The 22,620-nt window shown below is 42.0% G+C and overlaps 1 protein-coding gene across 1 annotated transcript; it reads right to left on the bottom strand.

Moving 5' to 3' along the window:
* Positions 1-1,040: 1,040 nt before the first annotated feature.
* Positions 1,041-19,182, bottom strand: LOC135995937 (myosin-1B-like). Its single transcript, XM_065647577.1, has 38 exons — positions 18,979-19,182; positions 18,747-18,890; positions 18,497-18,653; positions 17,158-17,185; positions 16,943-17,060; positions 16,771-16,863; positions 16,594-16,657; positions 16,413-16,511; positions 16,200-16,303; positions 15,983-16,121; positions 14,466-14,584; positions 14,185-14,334; positions 13,429-13,599; positions 12,870-13,176; positions 12,435-12,508; positions 11,101-11,188; positions 10,888-11,005; positions 10,071-10,194; positions 9,850-9,986; positions 9,502-9,757; positions 8,295-8,537; positions 8,025-8,201; positions 7,795-7,940; positions 7,616-7,706; positions 7,139-7,528; positions 6,891-7,017; positions 6,556-6,674; positions 6,084-6,280; positions 5,484-5,667; positions 5,232-5,397; positions 4,935-5,059; positions 3,987-4,295; positions 3,632-3,835; positions 2,495-2,620; positions 2,233-2,403; positions 2,042-2,146; positions 1,732-1,827; positions 1,041-1,218 (listed from the first exon to the last, which is right to left on the bottom strand). The coding sequence occupies exons 1-38, from the start codon at positions 19,180-19,182 to the stop codon at positions 1,066-1,068; spliced, it is 5,823 nt and encodes a 1,940-aa protein (XP_065503649.1). The 3' UTR covers positions 1,041-1,065.
* Positions 19,183-22,620: the final 3,438 nt, after the last annotated feature.

The following is a 22,620-nucleotide window of genomic DNA, read 5'->3' as shown; positions in this document are numbered from 1 at the left end:
AAATCAATCATAGTTTGTGACCTCCTCTTGTTTCACAGTTTGTTGGAGAAATATAAAACCCCACAATTGTTTTTGGTCTTCAGTCTGTATGAGGGAAGTCAACACGAGAACACAATTTCCAGAATTATTTCTCTTTTTTATGATATGGAAATACCTACCAATAGTCAAATCCAATCTCTGGTAAGTGTAGCAGACTTTTCTGATACTGTAATAATAATTCAGTAGAAACTGTTACAATTCCTGAAAGTGATTTTCACTTAAAACTTGTTCTTTTCATCTATGACATTGCTTCTTTACATTATATTGTATCCATAATGAAAAAAAGAAAACACTTCACCACCTTGATCTATCTTAATATATGTTCAATTATCTTTTGGTAGCCTATAAAATACTTGGGTTTACCTATGCCCAGTCTTTTAGCTGGGGATTCTTGTCACTCACCCTGCCTGTGAACCAGGTCTTATTTTGTGCTGTGTATCAAACAAAATAGCTTCAGAGAAAGAGAGTGAGGATCTCTCTTCATGCCATTATCTCATCAGGATGGTTTGACTACTTGTCAATGCTTGGAGTGAACTTCAGCCTCTTGAATCAAAGTAGAAATTTTAATTTCTCACACCCTGAAGGATACGAAATAAGCAGCATTTTTCAATTAATAAAAATAATATATATTAAAAAACCCCACAACAACACTACAGGAATCTCCTGTGCTTTTTTGATCAAAATAACTAAAATAGATTAGTCTTAGTCTATCAAAGAGAGGCATACTTTTCATTGCAAGCTGAATAGAAAATCCATAAAATTGTTATTATTTCTTATGCATTTTAAAAAATGTATATGTAAAAATGTATTGGTATTTAATATACTTGTAAATGTGAACATGAACGGTGTACATGTACTCTAAAAGTAATAAAAGCTGAATAAATAAATAAAGCACACTAATCACTGTTCATATGCAAAGGTCTCTATTGTCTTTATTACTTAGACATAAATGCTAATTACAGAAGAAAGCAACACAGAGATTTACATTTTATGCAACTCTCAGGTCACTTTTTAGCCTTGGGATCCTCATTCCTCCTCTTCTGCCTTCTTATGAAACTCGCGGCTCTTCGCTCGGAGCTTGTTGACCTGCGACTCTGCAATGTCAGCCCGCTCCTCGGCTTCCTCGAGCTCATGCTGGATCTTGCGGAACTTGGAGAGGTTGACATTGGACAGTTCCTCCTGTGTGGGGAGAGGGAGTTGTGAAAACAGCAGGCAGTGTGCCGACACTTGTATATGCGAAAACTGGGCAAAGAAAAACTTAAATGCTACAACTGGGCAAGCAGAGCAGGTTCAAAATGAAGGTAAGAAGCTACTCAGGGTGTCAAGCGTGCCAGAAGAGAAAAGAACATTAGAGCGTCGAAAAGGCCAATGACCACATTACACACAGCACGGCCTAGGCAGAGCTCATGGCAGCATCCTGAACGGATGGACTAACAGCTGCTTCTGACACCCAGGATATGGTAGGAAGGAAGAAACAGAGGTAGGAAGTGAACCTTAGAGCAAAACAAATAGTGCTGGGGAAGTGTAGTCCCTCCCCAAACCAGCAATTCTTATTGTTACGTTCCCCTTTGTCTTGTAGCAGCAAGTGCATCAAAACAGTCAAGGTTTCAAAAAGTTGGACAGAAGAAAACACTAACACAGAATTCCACCTCTACCAGAAGGAGGTCTGGCCTTGCTCAGAGTGGTACTTACAGCCTCCTCAGCTTGCCTCTTGTAGGACTTCACTTTCATCTGAAGCTTGTCCACTAGATCTTGGAGCCTGAGAACGTTCTTCCGGTCTTCCTCAGACTACAGAAAATGGCAAGTAAGAGAAACCTTTGTTTGCCTCTTTCTCTAATTTTCATACATGTGAAATACAAGGAGTAACATTCCTTACAGACCATTGCTGTCCAGATGGACAGAGGTCAAAATGATGCTAACTGTGTCGCTGACTGAGGTATAGAAAGAAATACCTCTGGAAGGCAAGAAGAGTGTGTCAACACAATGAAGCCTCCTGCCTTACCTGGTAGGTCAGCTCCTTCACCCTCCTCTCGTACTTGCGCACACCCTTCACGGCTTCAGCGCTGCGCTTCTGCTCAGCATCAACCTCCCCTTCCAGCTCCCGCACCTGCAAGGACAAGCCCATCTTTGGAGCTTCCCTGATGGCTGCTTGTGTGACATGTTCACTCTCGTACAAATAGCAGCCCTACGCACTCTGGCCTCCAGCTTCTGGATTTGCTTCTTGCCTCCCTTCAGGGCCAACTGCTCAGCCTCGTCCAGACGGTGCTGCAGGTCCTTCACCGTCTGGTCCAGGTTCTTCTTCATCCTCTCCAGGTGGGCACTGGTGTCCTGCTCCTTCTTCAGCTCTTCTGCCATCATGGCTGCCTGATGAGAGCAAAGAGTCAAGTCCATTTGGGGGCTGGACACAGTTTGGAGGAGAATATAGCATCAGCAATGAAAGGAGCCCTTGACTCACATCTGTGATGGCCTTCTTGGCCTTCTCTTCAGCATTGCGGGCTTCCTGGATCGTCTCCTCCATTTCACTCTGAATTTGGGTAATGTCTGTTTCCAGCTTCTTCTTGGTGTTGATCAAGCTGGTGTTCTGTTGAAGAGCACCAATATCACAATTTTGGTTTTGTTAGCTTGCAATATCATATGAAGAACTTTGCATAAATGCTGGGGTTTGATATACTATCTGCCATCAGGTCATATGGGATTCTGTTGTAAAGGAACTGTTGTGGTAGTAGTCATTAGTTTCTCAGCTGTTTCAGTATTTCCAGAACATCCTCCATAAAGTCTTTCCTCACAGTTTCTCAGACAACAAAGAACTTAGAATTACAAAGGAAAAAGACATAATCTTTCCTTATCATTTTCTAGTGGCAGTAAAAAATTTACATGGTGCTGTAGAATACTTAAAATGACATCATTAAATGATGTTAATGACAGTATTACTGTATTCCTATTTTCTTAATGATCAACCTAAGTTTGATTTACAGTCTCCAATGTCAATATGTAAGCTCTTGACCTCACTTAAGTTCTAAAGTAAGAACCTCACATATCTGTTACTCACATATTTATTACTTTTAAGTTATCTACATTGTGAAATTAATATAATATCTGCAGCTAAAAAGTTGCATCGAAAATTTGTTATCCATACTGTGAAAGTTAAAATGCATTTTACAAAATACAGGTACAGTTCATCCAGTCTTCAGCTATTTTATATCACAGAATCATAGAATCATTGTAGTTGGAAAAGTCCTTCAGGATGATTGAGTCCAACCATTAACCTAACACAGTCACTAACCCCCATCCCTAGGAACCTCATCTCCACGTCTGTTCAACCCTTCCAGGGATGGTGACTCCACCACTGCCCTGGGCAGCCTGTTCCAATGCCAGACAGCCCTTTTCAGGAAGAAGTTATTCCTAATATCCAACCTAAACCTCCCCTGACACAACTTAAGGCCGTTCCCTCTCATCCTGTCGCTTGTTACTTGGGAAAGGAGATGCACCCCCTCGCTACAAACTCCTTTCAGGTAGCTGTAGATGCATGGAGTAAAAGCATTATTATTATTATTAGAAGTAGTAGTAATAATAATAATAATAATACACTGACCTGGCTGTGGAGGAGTTGCACACGCTCACTTGCATCCAGAAGCTCCTGCTCAGCCACCTTCCTTGACCTCTCCGTCTGCTCCAGGGCTGCCCTCAGTTCCTCAACTTCAGCCTGCAACAGGTTTGCTCTGCGCTCCACCATGGCCACCTGCTCCTTCAGATCCTCTTGTCCCCTGAGAGCATCATCCAAGTGTATCTGGGTATCCTGGTAAGAGAGAAAAGACACATTGTGAGGCGTATTTTTCCTGTTTTCCTATTTCTTATTTTCACATCAGTATGCAACTGCCAGGATTTTAGAACAGGAAAACTTTTAGACGTATCAGAGACCAGTGAGCACCTGTTCTGTTTTGCCATACCTTGAGCACTCCCTGTGCATTTCTCAGATTCTTTTGTGCATCTGCAGCCTGACGGTTGGCATGGCTCAGCTGGATCTCCATTTCATTCAGGTCTCCCTCCATCTTCTTCTTCAGCCTCAGGGCTTCATTCCTGCTCCTGATCTCAGCGTCCAGGGTGCTCTGCATGGACTCCACAATTCTGAGGTGGTTTCTCTTCATCTGGTCAATCTCCTCATCTTTCTCTGCTATCTTCCTGTCAATCTCCGACTTCACCTGGTTGAGCTCAAGCTGGAGGCGCAGGATCTTCCCCTCTTCATGTTCCAGGGATGCCTGGACAAGAATAAATTAGAATGCTTTTTATGCAATGACATAGAAAATAATAATGTCAGTAACTACACATGAACTATTTCTCCTGAATGATAACGTACAACATGGGGTCTGAGACTGTAGGAAAGAAGTTAAAGGTTTAAAAAACCCCACGCTCCTGTGCCAAGAGTTTGTTCTCACAGAATCACTGAATGGTTGGGGTTGGAAGGGAACTCTGGAGATCATCTAGTCCAACCCACCTGCTAAAGCAGGTTCACCTAGACGAATGTGTCCAGGCGGGTCTTGAATGTCTCCAGAGAAGGAGACTCCACAACCTCTCTGGGCAGCCTGTTCCAGTGCTCTGTCACCCTCAAAGTTTTTCCTCATATTCAAATGGAACCTCCTATGCTTCAGTTTATGCCCATTTCCCCTATCGTTGGGCACCACTGAAAGGAGTTTGGTCCCATCCTCTTGACATCACTCCTTCAGATATTTATACAAATTGATGAGATTTCCTCTCAGCTTCTCTTCTCCAGGCTGAACAGACCCAGCTCTCAGTCTCTCAGAAGAAAGGTTCTCTAGGCCCTTAGTCATCAATACATATAATTTCATAAATGGTATCTGAGTTACTGTAAGTAAAAAACTAAGAACAGAAGAGTGTACCTCAGCTTCCTCGAGGGAGGCTTGGAGTTCAGATTTTTCCTGCTCAACCTGCTTCTTGACTTTCTCCAGCTCATGAATCGCCTTTCCTCCCTCTGCAATCTGCTCCGTGAGGTCGGTAATCTCCTCTGTGGGAACCAAGACCAATGGCATGGTCAGGCACAGAGCACAACGGGAAGGGCCCTGTCACACCAAGGTGACAGACATCCTTGCCCACCTGCAGGCACAGACCCATGTGGAGCGGTGTGGAGCGCTGGACAGGGAGAAAGCCCTGCCAGGAGCAGAGGGCCAGGCACTTACGCTGCAAGTTCTTGTTCTCCCGCTTCAGCGTTTCCAGGTGGTCCAAGGACTCCTCATACGCATTCTTCATCTTAAAGAGCTCCGTGCTGAGAGAGCGAGACTCCTTCTGGGAGGCTTCCAGCTCAGCCTGCGTCTCCTCGTACTTCTGTTTCCATTCTGCCAGGATCTGAAGAGAAACCAGGTGTGAGTTTGGTTGTAGCCATCAGGAGGGGCTGCTCTGCCCAGGAAGCCCACGTCTGGAGCCCAAAAGACCTTGTCAAAGTTCTTCTGCTTCTTATCCAGAGCTGCGCAGGCAGCATTTGATCGCTCCACGTCAATCATCAGGTCCTCCACTTCATTCTGCAGCCTCTGCTTTGTCTTTTCCAAGGAGGCACATTTGGAATTCACAGCTTCAACGTGTTCCTCTGCATCTTGCAGGCGCTGTGCCAGCTTCTTCCTGGGAGGAGACAAGCACAGCTCCAGGTGAGGAAGGAAATGGGAACCTGTGGTGTGCAGCCAGTATGTTTTTCACAGGAGCACGCTTAGCCACTTGATAGTGTGTGATCCCCATTTACACAGAGGTGTAGGTCCTCTCCCAGCCAGCCATTGTATTTCTATGTCTGAATGCTGGCCTGCAGCACTTCACTCTTTGCTATTTACTCTGCATTCATAAGCATCTCTCTGCTCTTCTGCATCTGAAGAGCTCTGCTGCTTCTGCTGTTCCCAACGCATACCAGCTCTGGGTTATATTTCCTTTCTTCCTGAGAATATCCCCACTCCAAAGCAGAGCATGGGCTTCTTTCTGACAATATCACAGTTGTCTCCTCAGATTTCTGTTCTTAGTCTGCCATCCTTCCCACTTTCCCCACGTACTTGGCCTCCTCCAGCTCCTCCGTGCGCTGAATAGCGTCAGTCTCATATTTGGTTCTCCACTGGGCCACTTCGCTGTTGGCCTTGGACAGCGCACGCTGCAGCTCCCCCTTGGTTTCCTGCTCCTCCTCGTATTGTTCCCGGAGCAAGTCACAGTCGTGGCGAGCAGACTGCAGGGCATGGGCCAGGGCGTTCTTGGCCTGGGGGAAAAATAGTAGTGTGACATTGAACGCAAATATGCATTGAAATCTCTCATGGTGATGGACACTGGATTACCCTGCTGTGAGCATGATGACAAGCTACTGAATGCGAAAGGAAGATCTGGGAATCTGCAAAAGAATTAATGGATAAACTGCAGGAAGGGGGAGCAAAGCTAGTATAAGAAGTCTTCCAGTGCATTATCTAAGTGGTTAATTTTCCCCCTCTCTTCTTGGGGATTCTGTTATTTCAGAGATTTATGACAAAACCTTCTCACTTTTATCTCTTCTTCGAGGTGCCTCTTGAGTTCCTCAATCTGTTGTGTGAATGCCTGCTTGCCTCTTGACAGCTGAGAAACTAAGGCATCCTTCTCCTCCACCTGTCGTGAATATTCACCTGGAAAAGTTTGCAGATGCACAAACATTTTATTGATGACAGTATTGTGAACATTTAGGACTGTAAATCCAAATAGACAGCGGAGCTTCAGAAATTTATGATCCCATTCCAGACATTTCTCATTACATGCTGGACTGATCATGTGCCCAGAAGGGTAATTTCTGCATTAACTGCCTGGCATTATTCATTTGCACATCAGGGATGTAAATGTCTCACCTGACTCTGTCTGCAGACGAGCTCTTTGAGCATTGAGGTCATTGATCATGCGCTGATGTTCTTCTTCCTTTGTTTTAATCTCACTTAACTGATCTTCCAGCGTGCGGCACATCTTCTCCAGACTTGCCTTGTGTCAACATACAGAAGGGGAAGGATAAACCATTCACACCCTCAGAAATAGCAGGCTCAAGAATTTACCTTGTATAGAATTCCATTGGGGCAGAAACATCTGTAAGGTATTTGTGTACCTTGGCTTTGGAGACAGACTCCATGTTACTGGCCAAGTCATCAATCTCCATCTTCAGCTCACTCTTCTCCTTCTCCAGCTTCTGCTTCACTCGCTGCAGGTTGTCGATCTGCTCCCCAAGCTCAGCTGTGCTGTCTGCGTGCTTCTTGCGCAGGGCGGCCGCCGTGGCTTCGTGCTGCAGCGTGGCCTCTTCCAGGTCGCGACGCATCTTCTGAAATTCTGCCTCACGCTTCTTGTTCATATCAATCTGAGCTGCCGTAGCCCCTCCTGCTTCTTCCAGGCGCTCGCTGATCTCCTCTAGCTCCCTGGAGAGGTCAGCCCGATGCTTCTCGGCTTTTGCCCGAGAGGTTCGCTCGGCCTCAATTTCCTCCTCCAGTTCCTCAATACGGGCCTGTGGAACATTAGGGAGCCTTCACACCTGGGCCTCCTCCTACCTGACCTGAGACTGGGAGAGAGAGGGGAAGGAACAGAGACTTGCCTGAAGCTCCTTGATCTTCTTCTGTAATTGCATGCCCAGGGCTTGCTCATCCTCGATCTTGCTCTGGATCTGGCTGATTTCAAAGTCTTTCCTTTGGGCAAAGCAAACCATGTTAGAGATCAGTGAAAACAGACAAGCGCAACCAGCCCAGCACTCAGGTGCCCCACAGCCATGCTTACTTCTTCAGTTTCTCATCCAGCTGCTGCTTATCATTTTCCAAATCCATTATGTTGTCATGGGACAGCTTCAGGTCTCCCTCGAGTTTCCTCTTAGCTCTCTCAAGGTCCATGCGCAGTTTCTTCTCTTGCTCCAGGGACCCTTCCAGCTAAAATAACAAGACCATCAGTACGTGACCAATCAGGTCTAACTCCATACCAATCTTGTTCTTACTGGATGGCTGTGTGCTCACATCGTCCACTTGTTGCTCCAGCTTGGTCTTGGCTTTGGTCAGCGTATTGACTTTGTCCTCTTCTGCCTGCAGGTCATCCAGTGTTTGCTGGTGGGCCTCTTGGAGGGCTTTCTTCTCTTTAGTCAGCTTGGCAATGGCCTCATCCAGGGCTGCCATCTCCTCTGTGAGGTTTTTCACCTTTGAGAAAAAGGCAGCAAGTATCAATAAAGGAAATCCTGTAATAGCAGGGTGCTCTTTTCTGGAACACGAGTGACATGATCTGCCTCCTACCTTGTTTTCAGTGGCATGTTTTTCCTTCTCGACCTTGGCCAGTGTTAACTCAAGGTCATCAATATCTTTCTTCAGCTCTGAACATTCATCTTCCAGTTTCCTCTTCTTGGCTGTCAGCTCAGCATTAATTTCTTCCTCATCCTCAGCCCTTTCAGTCACCTCCTTAATTTTGGCTTCCAGCTGGATTTTGGTTTTGATGAGCTGGTCACATCTTTCCTCAGCATCAGCTAGAGCATCAGCTTCCTGTTAGAGAAATGTAGAGTTTTTTGTAATCTCAAAGTTTAGTAAAAGCTGGATAGAAAAAAGGTATTTCCTGCTGCAGAAAGGAAAACATGGAATTATTATTTTTTCTCATGTTGTGTAAACGATTTTTGCAGACCTCTTGCAAATCAGAGTAGGTTTTTATTCTATTAACTTTTTGCTCCCATCAAGTATTCTGTCTTTCTGTTATTATAAGTAGATTGTCTAAATATCTGAAAATGCTTTTTTAACTAAGGTTTTTTATTACCTTCCCTGAAAGTCAATAACTGAACATAATTGTGCACAGATCTTTTTAATTTTATCTCTGGAAAAGCATTACTTGGCAAGGCTGACTTAGAATTCATCTTCTTTCTTCAAGCTAAATTCATGCATAATCTGATGTAATTGGTGGTTTCCATTTGAACCTGACTTTATTTTGAAGCTATGAAGTTGGTACTTAAAGACACAAGAGCATTGTGTAAATTCTGCCAAATCTTTTGAATTTCCAAAGGACACTGGAAACACACATAGGTCTAACAGTTAGGATGTAGAAGGCATTTGTGTCTTCCTGGAACAGTAGCTGCAGGAGGAAAGGTGAGATACCATATATCATAAGAAATGCCATAAGGCTCTTTAATTTAGGCAACTGATTAAAACCAATGTCAACTGAATTGCTCTCTAAGGTCGATTAGCTGTATATATTATATGTCTAGTGACTGAAGCTGAACCTTATATTATGAGCTTCCATGGAGAAACCTGTCTGTAGGCATAGAGACTTAGAAGTCGTTGCCAAGTCAGAACCTCATACTTCAGTGTTGACACTGAGGGGTCTGAATTACAGATTTAGTGATTCAGAGTGAAATATTTCCTTAGGTGATTCAATGTTCAGTGTGAGATTTCCATACTATGAGAGAGGATTTAGACCTTACTTATTTTCTCCTTGAAGTAATATACTAACGACACTTACAGCTTGCACTTGGAGCTGCAGGTCATTTTTCTCCTGCAGCAAAGAAACCATTTTCTCCTCTAGCTCCTTCCTCTTTGCCTCAGACTTTGAAAGCTCTTCCTTGGTTTTCTCAAACTCTTCCTTCATGTTGGCCATCTCCTTCTCAGATTCTGCGCTCTTCAGCAAGGGCTTGATCTTGAAGAACAACTTCATCCAGGGCCAGTGCTTCACATTCATGAAAGACCGAACATTGTACTGGATGCAAAAGATGGACTCCCTGAAGCATAATTAAAATGGACATTGAATATTTTCAGTTCGACAGATGTCAACACTTTCCCCCAAGTACAGTGACATTAACTGAAGATGTACCTCCTCTCCATCATCCTCTGGAACTCCACTCTCATCAGGAAGCCCCTGCACCTGGCCTGTGTGCGGGTGATGAGCTGTGCCAGCTTCTCATCCCTCATCTCCTCCAGGAGTCCCAGCAGCCCAGCTTTGAAGAACACCTTGAGAAAGGGCATGTTGCAGCACATCACTGTCAGGCAGAGCAAAGCTCAGGTACACAGGGATGAGACAAGGGGAGTTTGTACCTTGGTGTGGCCAAATTTGTACTGGGTGTGGTCCACATCGATGGACCCAAGAAGCTTCTCAGAAGCCTTCTTGCTATCGATGAACTGTCCTTCTGGGATGGCGCTGGCATTAAGCACCTTGTATCTGCAGAATGAGAGGAACTATGAATGAAGGCAATTTCAAGTCACAAGGTTATACTGTTTATTGAAATTAACAGCAGTCTTTACATCAGAATAAGACTGAGCAAGTTGGAATTTCACCCCTTGTTTAGAGATACAGTTATAATGAAGTGCTAATCTGGTTTAAAAAAACCCCAAACAAACAACAAAAAAACCCCAAAACAAATAGGAAACTTTTACTGTCTTTAGGTGATCAGTCATAGATGAAAAGAGGGCACCGGTCTCCAGCCATTTCAGTCTTATATCCTTTTCACTTCAACTATACAGTAGAAAATTGCTACTATGTGCATAGGAGGAAAACATCTTCCCTTGAAACTTACAGCTGATGCAATGGGCAAAGCACTCATAGAGTTAGTGATTTTTGTCTGGGAATATGTTGTAGCCACATCCCAATCTGCATTTTTTAATCTTGTCATCATTGGCTTGTGTATCTATTGTGCTTACATACTCAGAGACACTGGCAAAGTTCAGTTCTGTGATGACCAGCAATCAGTGAGAACAACTCAATTACCTCTTAATTTCTCAACATTCCAAAATTCCCCTCCCTCTTTCCATTATAATCAGATAGAGTTGGCATTTAAAAGTAACCACAATTAAAATAGTCAAGATGTACAACTTATGCAGGAAAGACAGAATGGAGAGCAGAAAGGAGGATGACCTCTGTTTGAAGTCTGCATAGAGGATTCTGCTGGGGAATCCCTTCCTGCAAATTCTGATCCCCTCCAGCACACCGTTACAACGCAGCTGGTGTAGCACCAGTTCATGCTCCATGGCACCTAAGCAAATAAGACAATTATGTGATACTTCACAATAAGGCACGGAGGATAATGGCTGCTTCACGCTATGGATTGTCTCTGCTTGAGGTTCTTACCAGGTGTTTTTGTTTCATTGGGGATGATACAACGCACAAAATGGGGATGAGTGCTCCGTAGATTGGTCATCAGCTTGTTTAGGTTCTCCTGTGGGATCATGAGAAAAGATTTTTTGTTAACAAATGGTACCTCTGCAGTTATAGTGTCAGATGTGCAAAAAGTGTTGGAAAGTAATAATTAATTTATTATTTGCACCTATAGCCATCCTAATTTGTGTTTTCTTTTGCCGTTAAGTCTTGAGCACAAAAGACACAAAACTGTGTAATGTCTTTTCATGAGACTGAGGGATATATCCACTCAGACAGGACACCTATGGAGAATGGTGATCAGAAGTTCATGACAAAAGGCATACATATGAGTGAAAGATGATTCTTTGTAATCACCAGATTCTCACCCTATGGAAGACACTGGCTACTGATGGAAACAAAAACAAAACCAAAAATAGGACAAAAGGGAAGACTGGTAAGGACCAAGTTTGCAGACAAGACTGGGAAAGAGCAGCTTAATGGCATTAGGAGATACTTGTGAAGTTATATTTGACAAAGGTTGAGCAGAGGAAGACAGGAAAGCCTCCCTGTTCAGTGAGAATGAGGTCACAACTCAGAGAAAAAGCATGAGCGGTAGGTCCCACAGCACTCCTTTTTAGAGGTGTCTTTAAAAGCAAACTCATGAACTATATCTGATTTTAGCAATCACTTTTGCTAGCTAGGTCCTAATATTTCTCAGTCTGGCCCTGGCTTGTAGCGGGGGCAAAGCTACTCAAACAAATACCTCTTTCACAACATGAAATTCTGTTCAGGATGCCACACAGTAGCTAGATGGGCACAGGTGCTCAAACAAGAGTGTTTCCAAAGCTCTGTCCAATGATGCAAAGGTAACTGGCCTTGGCATTTCCCTGTTGCCTTGTCTTCATATGTATACTTGTGCAAACAAGTATGTGTTATATGAGTTATGTATTATAGCGTGCAAATGCACACACATTTGTATGTGCTGATCCAGACTTGAGTTTCCCTGAGGAAAGTAGCCAGATCCACCATTGCCGCCCCAAGGCAGAGGGAGAGGGGAAAGAGCTTGAACCTGCCAACTCATGAGTAGATGAAACTGTAGCCTGACCCAAATACTTTTTCCAACATCAAGATGTATCTTCCTCAGCTGACCTCAGCTGACTTGCAGTCAGCTCTTTCATGGATAACTGAAGAGATGTTCTTGATGCAGAATAATGTTAATAGGTTGCAGTAAAATGGCCCTGTTGGAGGTACTGTGAGGTTTCAGAGTCTTAAACTAAAAAAAAAAAAAAAAAAAAAAAAAAAGAGACAATGACTTCTGTACTTACCCTGAAAAGAGCTGACACAGTCTGGAAAGAAGACCCCTTCTTCTTGCCTCCCTTCTTGCCACCACCACCACTCTCTGAAGAACACCAAAAAAACCATGGGTTTACAACTTTGATTTGGAAATTTTTTCTCTATGACACTGGAAGAAGCTTGTTCATATGTATCAGTCATGGATGCAGTGGGAAACAGAGTGACCGCTCAATCTAAAAGAACACAGGGCCAAAGGTGTATGATAAACCAAAGGTGTATGATAAATGAAGAGATTACCATGGCTGAGTAGAAGACCTGAAATACATTTGATTGGTTCCTTTATGAATACATTCAAACTATGGGAGACTCTACACAATATGTAGTTTATTTAGAACACTCTAGCTGATATTCATGGTTCTGGTAGAGTCATTAAATAAAAATGAAAATATTAATTTCACAGAACTTACCTGCCTCTCCTGCAGCAGCAGCAAAGAGTAAGGCCAGTGTCTTCAAGGATGATTTCTGGTACAGCCCCACAACAGTTTCATTCAGGGGGTCCTTGTTCTTGTCAAGCCAGCCAGTGATGTTGTAGTCCACCGTGCCAGCGTAGTGCACCAGGGAGAAGTGAGCCTCAGCTTTGCCTTTGGCAGGTTTGGGCTTCTGGAAGTTGTTGGACTTGCCCAGATGTTGGTCATAGAGCTTGTTCTTGAAAGAGGTGTCAGTTGCCTTGGGGAACATGCACTCCTCTTCCAGGATGGAGAAGATGCCCATGGGCTGGGAGAAACAGAATGAAGGAGGAAGACGTGAAAAGGCAGAAAGAATGACAGATAAAGATATAGCTTCCTAAGTGGAACAAGATTAACAGTCTCAGGAATTGTTCTTATGCTCAGCAGAGAAAATTGTAAAATATTCTAAAGTTACGTATGTATTTACAATATCACAATTACCCTTTCAAGCTACATTTACAACTATACAAAAAATTAACACATATCTGAAAATATTAGACACTGTGAATTGCACAAATACCTTCTCAATGAGCTCAATGCAGGCAGCCAGGTCCATCCCAAAGTCAATGAACTCCCATTCAATTCCTTCTTTCTTATACTCCTCCTGCTCCAGCACGAACATGTGGTGGTTGAAAAACTGTTGCAGTTTCTCATTGGTGAAGTTGATGCACAGCTGCTCCAGGCTGTTGAACTGCAAATAAAGATTATTATTAACCTTAATTTAGAAAGCTACAGGTAAAGAACAGTGCTGGCTTTTTGCACCAAATTACAGGAGGATCTGAGAGTGTTCCTGCTTTGCTAAGCCAGAAGTTTGGAACTTCTGTCAGTGTGTCTCTTTTGTCAAGCTAAAATTTATCGATATGTTTATGACCCCTAGAAGCTTAGGCCACATTAATAATTCAGAATTGCCAGTTTTTATATATACTAGACTGGGATAATTCTTTTGTGGGAGAGTTCACAGCATGGCAGTTTGTCCAGCATTTCCAAATGCTGATTTCAGAGTATGTCTGAAGCCTTCTAAGCACAAATTATGTCTGTGGAACTGGTCTCTCTACATTAGGTACCACGTCATGTTAGTCTACTGTTTCTAATCAGTCATTTATGGATTTCCATTGGCATATGTGAAACAGAAAAATCTATTCCAAATTAAAAACCTGTGGAAATCATGATACTTTAGACGCAATCTGAAAGGATAAAATAATTTCTGGAAAGAAAAAAAAAAAGGCACCACTCTGGAGTTACTTCTAAAAGTGTTGTAATAAAACACTGTTCTTACATCAAAGATCTCAAAGCCAGCAATGTCCAGGACACCAATGAAGTACTGTCTGGGCTGCTTGGTATCCAGCTGTTGATTGATGCGAATAACCATCCACAAGAACATCTTCTCAAACACGGCCTTTGCCAAGGCACCTACTGAATTGTATACCTAAAACAAACAAACAAACAAAAACAACCAAACAAACAAAAACAACAAAAAACCCAGAAGGCTTGTAGGTATCATGCAGAGCAAAAGAGGAAGCCCAGAAGATTTGTCAACAAAACAGGCATTTTTGTTACCTGCTGCACAGTTTGACCCTTGGTCACAAATTCATTCCCAACCTTGACTCGGGGGTAGCAGAGGGCCTTGAGCAGGTCTGCTGAGTTCAGACCCATCAGGTAGGCAGCCTTGTCAGCAACTAAAGACCAAAAAAGTGAGTTGTTAAGGTACCAGCAAACATTAATGTTCCTTTAAAACAGGAATTAAAAGGAAATTCTAGTGAAGATAAAAAGATCAGTTAAGACGAAAAAATAATGTATTTCTGATTTGTCATAGGTAATATTCCCTAGTAATTATGGTGCATTTATGTTGGCTCTTTTTTCTTCACCTATTCTTAGTTTATTTTGAATTTGAATGAAAAATCAGTTGAGAGTCATTTAGGTAGGCAGATTTCTCTATAATAAGTACTGAAAACAAAAAAGCAAAGGTAAGTCTGGGATGATGATGAAAGTGCAGGCAATCACAGATCCTCTGAGAAGCAAATACAGTGCAATATGTTTCAGTGACTTGTGGTCGGGTAACTTTAAAGACATAATGCTCAAGAGAGCACAAAACAAGTGTCAATTATGTCTTTATGAATCTACAACTAAACATATGAGATGAAGGGCTATTTTTAGAAGTGCATTCTCAAACAGAAAATCTGGCATTTTACCTTCTGCTGTTGCTTTTAATATTGAGTTCAGACTCTACCAGCAGGCACAGTATGTAAAATAATTTGTTCAAGAATACTTATACAATTCATTTGAAATCATGATTAAAAAGTATAGCAGATCACTGCATAAATACTGGACAAGTTCTAACAGTCTGAAATGTCATCAAGGAAAATTGTCAAGGATAGTGTAATGCTGAAATAGATAGCAGGTTTTCCTCAACATTTGCAAAAGCAGATAAGGAAAGACTGCACAATAAATGGAGTCCACAGGAGGTGGAGAAGATGAAGTGTCACAGACTTCTCCCAGATTTATAAGCAATTAAAACTAGAAAAATAAAATATGACATTGCCACACTGAGAAATTTGTTCACAGCTTCAGAGCTATCCTCAGAAGAGGATTACAGCATCTGTGAAACAGAACTGGTTTAAATGGAATCAGTGTTGTGTACACTGCTCTGAAAGTCTCCAAGATTTGGTCAGCAAAATATCATCACTTACATAAAGCTACAGGTATTATCTGTAGCCTGTTCTACTATTACTATTCATCATTATCAGATTAATCGCTATTGTATTCCTTGCAGTTACATTCACTTATGTCTTAACTCTTCCTAAAAAAACTCCAAAACACAGACACACACAAAACTCAAGAAAAAAACTCCAACATTAATAGTACGTGTTTATGATATATGCAAATAACTCTAGTCTCAGGGAAATACTTCCATGAACTTTTACAGGAATGCACCTTTGAACCGTATTGGGTAAAGCAAACATGATAGACATATCTTAGATGTCTATTTTTCAAGCAAAAGTCCTGGAGACTTGCCAAGACTCTACAGGAAATGTAGAACATATAAACCACAGCTGCAGTATTAACTGATGTTGTACCTTCTGTGCCGTCCGGCTCTGCCTGCTCCTCACGCTGCTTCTGCTTGAACTTCAGGTTGCCGTAGTGCATGACGGCCCCTGTCAGCTTGTAAATGGCTGTTTTCTCATCAGGAGTGAAGCCCAGGATGTCAATGGCACTCTAACAAAAGAACCACTAGAGTAAGTACCATGCCTGTTAAAGGCCAGACTCGACCCGGGAAAAGCGTGTGTTACTTACGTCCGTGGCCATCAGCTCTTCCTGGTCATTAATGCTGGGTACCGTGATCTCACCTTGACTCACATAATGATAGTCATATGGGTTGGTGGTGATCAGTAACATCTCTGAAAAGAAGGACCCAACACATACAGATCAAATGAATGTAATTGGCATGTAAAGGAATTCAATGTTAGTCCACGGCCTTTGTCTGCAGAAATTAATGATCTTTCCTACCAATGAGCTCTGGCTTCTTGTTGGACATGATCTGATAGAAGATGTGGTAGCTTCTTTCTGCCGGGAGCTGGAAAGTGACTCTGGACTTCTCCAGCAGATCTGGCAAGGGCAGAAGTACAGAGTTAGCACAGGAACTGAGGAAGGCTGGAAGGAAAGGGACCAGGCCAGGAGAATCACTTACATGTTTCAATGTCAGCTGAAGCCAGTTTCCCTGTGGCACCAAAATGGATTCTGATGAATTTACCCTGAAGGAAGCAGGAAAGTCAATTGAGAACTATTTTACCAGTCCTGACTGCAAGAATATGTCAGTCTGCGAGCTGACCCAAAAAAAGTAATTTTGTCCCAGGCAACAACTTACAAAACGTGAAGAGTTGTCATTCCTCACGGTCTTGGCATTACCAAAAGCCTCCAGCAGTGGGTTGGCACTGATGATTTGATCCTCAAGCGTTCCCTAAAATAGAAATCTTATTGTCATGATATTGCTCACAAATAAATTTGGTAGTTGCTGGTTCCTACCCCCAGGACCTCACCTGCATTTTGCCTGCTGGCTGCTGCTCTTCCTTCTTCTTGTCTCCACTGGCTGCAATTGTTGCAAAGTACTGGATGACACGCTTTGTGTTCACAGTCTTCCCTGCACCGGATTCTCCGCTGTCAAAGCAAAGAGAGAAGCAGAGAGCGTGTGGTCAGGCAGGAGATCCCCTGGCACTGGGCAGCCCCGCAGTGACCCAGCAGGGAGTGTACGTACGTGATCAGGATCGACTGGTTCTCGCGATCTGTGAATGAGACAGAAACAAGTAGACTTTGTAAATGAAGAACACAAAAAGACTGAAAATTAATACAGTAAATATAAGTTATGACAAGAAAAAATTCTGCATGTTTTTTTCTTTTGTTAACTCCTAATGATGTTTTTTTTCAATTTCAATTATTTTCAAATCAATTTGCACCACATTCTTATGTCTAAACATTCTCAGAACAATGTTGCCTCTAATTTAGAGAGTTATGGGTTTGATGGGTGGACTGTTAGATGGATAAGGAATTGACTGAATGGTGGCATCCAAAGTGTTACAGTCACAGTCTCAACACCCAAATGTTAATGAGAGTTATCCCTCAAGGGTTTCTCCTGGGACCAATACCTCCATTCATCAGGTATTAATTAAATCGTGGGATTAATTAAATAGTGGGATTGAGTGCACTCTCAGCAAGTTTGCAGATGACACCAAAGTAAGCAGTGTGTTTGATATTCTAGAGGGAGGGGATGCCATCCAGGGGCACTTGGGCATGCTTGAGGAGTGTGTCATGTGAATATAATGAAGTTCAACAAGGCCAAGTACAAGATCCTGCACCTGGGTCAGGGCACTCCCCAATATTAGTCCAGACTGGGGAAAGACTGAATCATAGAATCGTAAAATGTCCTGAGTTGGAATGGACCGACAACAATCATTGAGTCCAACTCCTGTACCTGCATATGACAACAATATGAAATATGGAACCAAAACTAGCAGCAAGATATAATTCTGTTTTATTTTTTCATGTCATGGTTTTATCAGACAAATCTGAACTTTTGTGATACTGATGTTTCCTGTAGACCTTTGATTAATTAACTTCACATCATTAGTAAGAATTTTCACATCACATATCCATCTCATGCTCTGTTCACTTTCACTGTTTCATTAAAGACATAATTATCTTTAGAAATATTAACATGAAAAACTCATTTTAAAATTAGCAGTCATTAATACTATGACTGAAATAAAACTCTAATGATGTGTTAAGGAAATGTCAGCATATTTATCAAGGAAACTGCGTGATTACTTTTAGAATGTCTTTTTAATAGAATCATGCTGACATCCACTCACCTGTTAGCATGAACTTAAATAAGAAAAATGCCAAAATACCTCACTGATTGCAGGAATATCTTTCATTTAAAAGAGTAGAAACAATGGTGTGAAGATTGTAAAAAACACACAATAGTATGTATGCATCAGAACCATGAAAGCTTTGAAAAAGTCTACTCCTATTACTGGGACAGAGTATCCCTTCCGAGAAATTCACGGTACTGTCCTGAGACAGATGGAGCCACTCACCAGTCAGCATGAACTGATAGGCGTTGTCAGAGATGGAGAAGATGTGTGGAGGGGCCTCCTGGCGCTTCTTGCCTCGGTAGGCCAACACCACCTCCGGGTTGTACACCGGCAGCCACTTGTAGGGGTTGACGGTGACGCAGAAGAGACCCGAGTAGGTCTGCGAGGAAGGGAGACAGCACGTTGCCTTCCCCTTAGCCTGGCAGAGCAGTTCCTCCCAGCTCCCCAAAGGAAGACTGCTGCTGGTACTTACGTAGATCATCCAGGCTGCATAACGCTCTTTGAGGTTGTACAGCACAGCGGGTTCGTGGAGGTGGGTCATCATGGCCATGTCCTCAATTTTATCATACTTGGGAGGGTTCATGGAGAAGATTTGATCTTCCTTCACAGTCAGGGTCTGTCAGAGGAAAGAAAGGTACATCCGTGTCAGCTCAGATGTCAGAGTGGGAATTCAATGCTGCTTGTAAACCCTGCATTTCACCCACCTCTCCAGCTTCAGTCTTGACAGTGACTTTCCCTGATTCCCTACTCTGGATTGTGCTTTTCACATAGGATTCCTTCGGATGCACCACAAAGACAGATGTCTTGGCATCGAAAGGCTTGTTCTGGGCCTCGATTCTCTCCTTTTCTGACTTTCGGAGGTAAGGAGCTGCCTCCCCAAAGATGGCCATCTCAGAGTCTGACGACATGGCTGCAGTTTATTAAGTGCAGCACAGCACGGGCCTGTAGTGGAGAGACACAGTACTGAGTGAAGGAAGAAATGCCTTTGTACCATATACCTGACTCCGTAGTGTTCTGCTCTGCCTATTCTTACAGTCTCCCTCTCTGTCTTATCTGCTTTTCACCCTAGATATCCTTTAATTTATTTAGATCTTAAAGAAAATAGGTGCCTTTGATTTAGATGATTTTAACTTCTCTCCCTTATTCCAGTTTACATGTTTAGTTCTTTGGATCTAGTAGTGTTTCAACTAGGCTACACAGAAAAATGGAATTGATTGGCGCAATATATAACTTTTCTATACAAAGCAGCAGAGATACCAAGGGAAGTCATCATATCAAAATTAAGAAAGCCCACTTATATCCTTTCTCTTTTGCATGTCTTAGATCATGTAATTTGTATTGACTAAAGAGATGAAGGAAGAACAAAAAGATGTGGTGTAAGCAGAAGCATGGGTGTGAATCATCTATGCAAATCTTTTTCCCCAGAAATCAGAGTTTTATCTTCTGAGTTTTTCTGCCTTTTCCAGTTCAAGCTGATCCTTTAAGATTAACTTATACTTAAAGAAGAAAACTTTTCAATTAAAAAAAAAATCAGAGGGATTTGACAAAATCTTAACTGTATATGTGCTGTTCATTCACCTTCCCTTTCCTGAACTTCTCTTCACAGGCAATCTCCTGTTGACGGTTCTGTGTGGTAAGAGCCAACTATTTCCCAGGAGGTACCAAACAAATATGTCCAACCCAGATATGAAAGGAAATTTGCTGTTTCAGACAACACAGCTAGGTAGAATTGTACTACCTTACTATGCACAGATGTAAAGGGATATGGGAAGTGCCCAGACAGCTGCATAGAAACAAAATCTTGGAGAGTCTATTCCTATGGAGTAGGCAAATCAGAGTCTTACCTCTTGTGATACCAGCTGGCCTTCAGGCTGGAAGCTGGTCAATACTGAAAAATAGAAATGACAACTTCTTATTTTTGCACAGAATACCAAGGATATGTCACAGGGCAAAAGTATGGTGGTGATTCGAAAGCAGAAAGAAAGTATCTGTTGATACAAATAGTCCTTTGAGGAAAGCAGTTCCACAGGCAGCAGGAGTACAGCTGGTATTCTGCCAGCACCCAGCCCTCCAGACTCTTACCTTGAAGCTTTCCGTGGAGACAGAACAGACTTGTCCTACCAGCACTTTTATAGGTTCTGGTCTGCACATACAACTCCCTCCTCCTCTTTCTTAGGTCAAAAAATTTTTGGCAAAGCATTGTTTGGCAAACTTGACTGAGTGCATGATTCCCATTCGTGCTTGTGGATATATTTAGAACTATTTGAAGTCTTACTAGCTATGTGAATAAATCTCCTATAAATATTTTTACTAGGAATCTGAAAGGAGGAAGTGCTCTCCAGCAAATAGAGCAGGACACCAGGACTTGGAACGGTTGGCTTCTCTTCTCCTGACTCTGAATTGCTGTTTGACATATAAGAATATGTGTGTCTCAGCACTCAGCAGTAGTGAGAAGGATTACTATTACAAAGAGCTTTGGGGACATTCTATTTCAAAATGTTCTGGAAATAAACAATAGGAACAATCTAGTATAGTTGAATTCTACAACCATATCATGCTCACATTACTGAACCTATTTACAACTCCTTAGCTTTTTGCTGGCTACTTTCAAAAGATCAGAGAAGAATCAAGGTTTATCTACCTTGATTCGTACGTTTAATCACATCTTTTACCTTCTTCTGAACAATTACCTATTTTCTACCATTTGAAATTGGATTTTAAAAGTATTGTTTTGCTGTTCTTCGTATCTGGCTCGACTGCTTTGCTCAGACATGTCTAGCAGAAGTTTCAGTAGGGTCAGATTAGCAGTGACTGCTGCCATTTTCCATCCTTCATCTTTTAGATTTATTGGCAGTTTTAACTCACTGATTTACTGCTACTGTAGAGACTTTGGACAGTGGCTATAGTAACCAAATGCAAGAATGGGGTTTAGATCACAAACACACCTCCTCCAGTCTTACAAGCACAAGCAAAATGTCCACAGAAGTTTTGAGAACTCCTGAGAGGCTCCAGGTCTTGACATGTCTAACCTGTGAATGTAGATGCGAATTTTTTTCCCTCATAGCATTCCAGTGCAAATCCTAGGTATTCTAGGTAGAATTATTCTGCCAGAGGTCTTGTTCAACAGAATGTATTAACAAAAGTAACCTAAACCTCACCCTAAGAATACAAATCTAGATCAAGAAGAAAGTTTTTTCTTAATCTTAAAATGCCACATCATTTCTAAAGCAAACAAATAAGAAAAGAATCATTAGTTTTAGCAAAATTCACAAAGGTTTTGGATCCTGTTTGCATAGAGGAAGAAGAGCACTTGGCTTGTTCTGACACATCAATGACAATGCATTTTGTCTTAGGACAGACATGCTTATGTACAAATAGTTTTAGTTGTGCAGATAGCTTTTAAATTAAGCATGATGGTTCTCAGTGAAGGTGAATATTAGGTAAACCTGGGAAGAGATGCATTAAGTAATTGAGGAAAAAAAAAGCCACTCACATGGCTTTTAGCAATTCATCGGGAATGTTAAGGTCACTTTTAGGAATGTGGTGTGGCCATATCCTCTAGTGCTACAGATATGCATCAGTCAGCTGCTCTATATAATAAAAGTTTGAGACTCATGAGGTGTCTGGGAATACCTTCTGGGTCCTGCAGAGCTGTCATTTTCTTTGCAAAGAGTTAGGTATGAAGTCCTATTCGAAGCTTTTCTATGGAACTAGGATGAGATGCTGTGACTCTGTACTATATTCTGAAGGCTCATGCTCTCCGTCAAATGTCTGGGAGGTAAAGCACTGTAAGAAGAGTCAGAGAGGCTGACCAGTCTCCTCAACTCATTTTTTGCCAACACTGCATGTTCAGCTGAAATATCTGAGATTAGCTATTTTTTACGAGGTTGCCAATGTCTTTCTGAACAATAAATGTAGAGATTTTATAGTCTCTGTTTGAAAAATAATACTAAGTACTTGTAGAAATGCCACTGAAGAAAACAAAAAGGTCTTATGCTGTAGCATGCAAGACAGTATAAAGGGAATGGATAAATTTTCCCTTCTTCTTCTAATGCATTATATAATTATTTAACAAAGAACAAACTTGACTGTTCTTTCTATGACACATGAAATCAACTCCAAGTTGAATCTAGTTTTTTGATAAACTTATCTCTGTTTGTTGACATAGTGACTTCCAAGTTGTGCAGGAACTGAAAGCTTAGCAGCTGAAATCCGTATAGCTGTAAGAAACCTCTCATGCTTTTGATTCTGATTAATGCTCTCTGCAGCCCTGGTAATACCCACTTTTACAATCATTACTGTGTTTATGCATCTAACAGTAGCTGCAAAACGATTCTTTATATTTC

Source organism: Caloenas nicobarica, chromosome 18, assembly GCF_036013445.1.
Source record: "Caloenas nicobarica isolate bCalNic1 chromosome 18, bCalNic1.hap1, whole genome shotgun sequence".
Lineage (NCBI taxonomy): Eukaryota > Metazoa > Chordata > Aves > Columbiformes > Columbidae > Caloenas > Caloenas nicobarica.
Note: the sequence above shows the minus strand (reverse complement) of the source record. Positions and strands in the feature narration are given on the sequence as shown.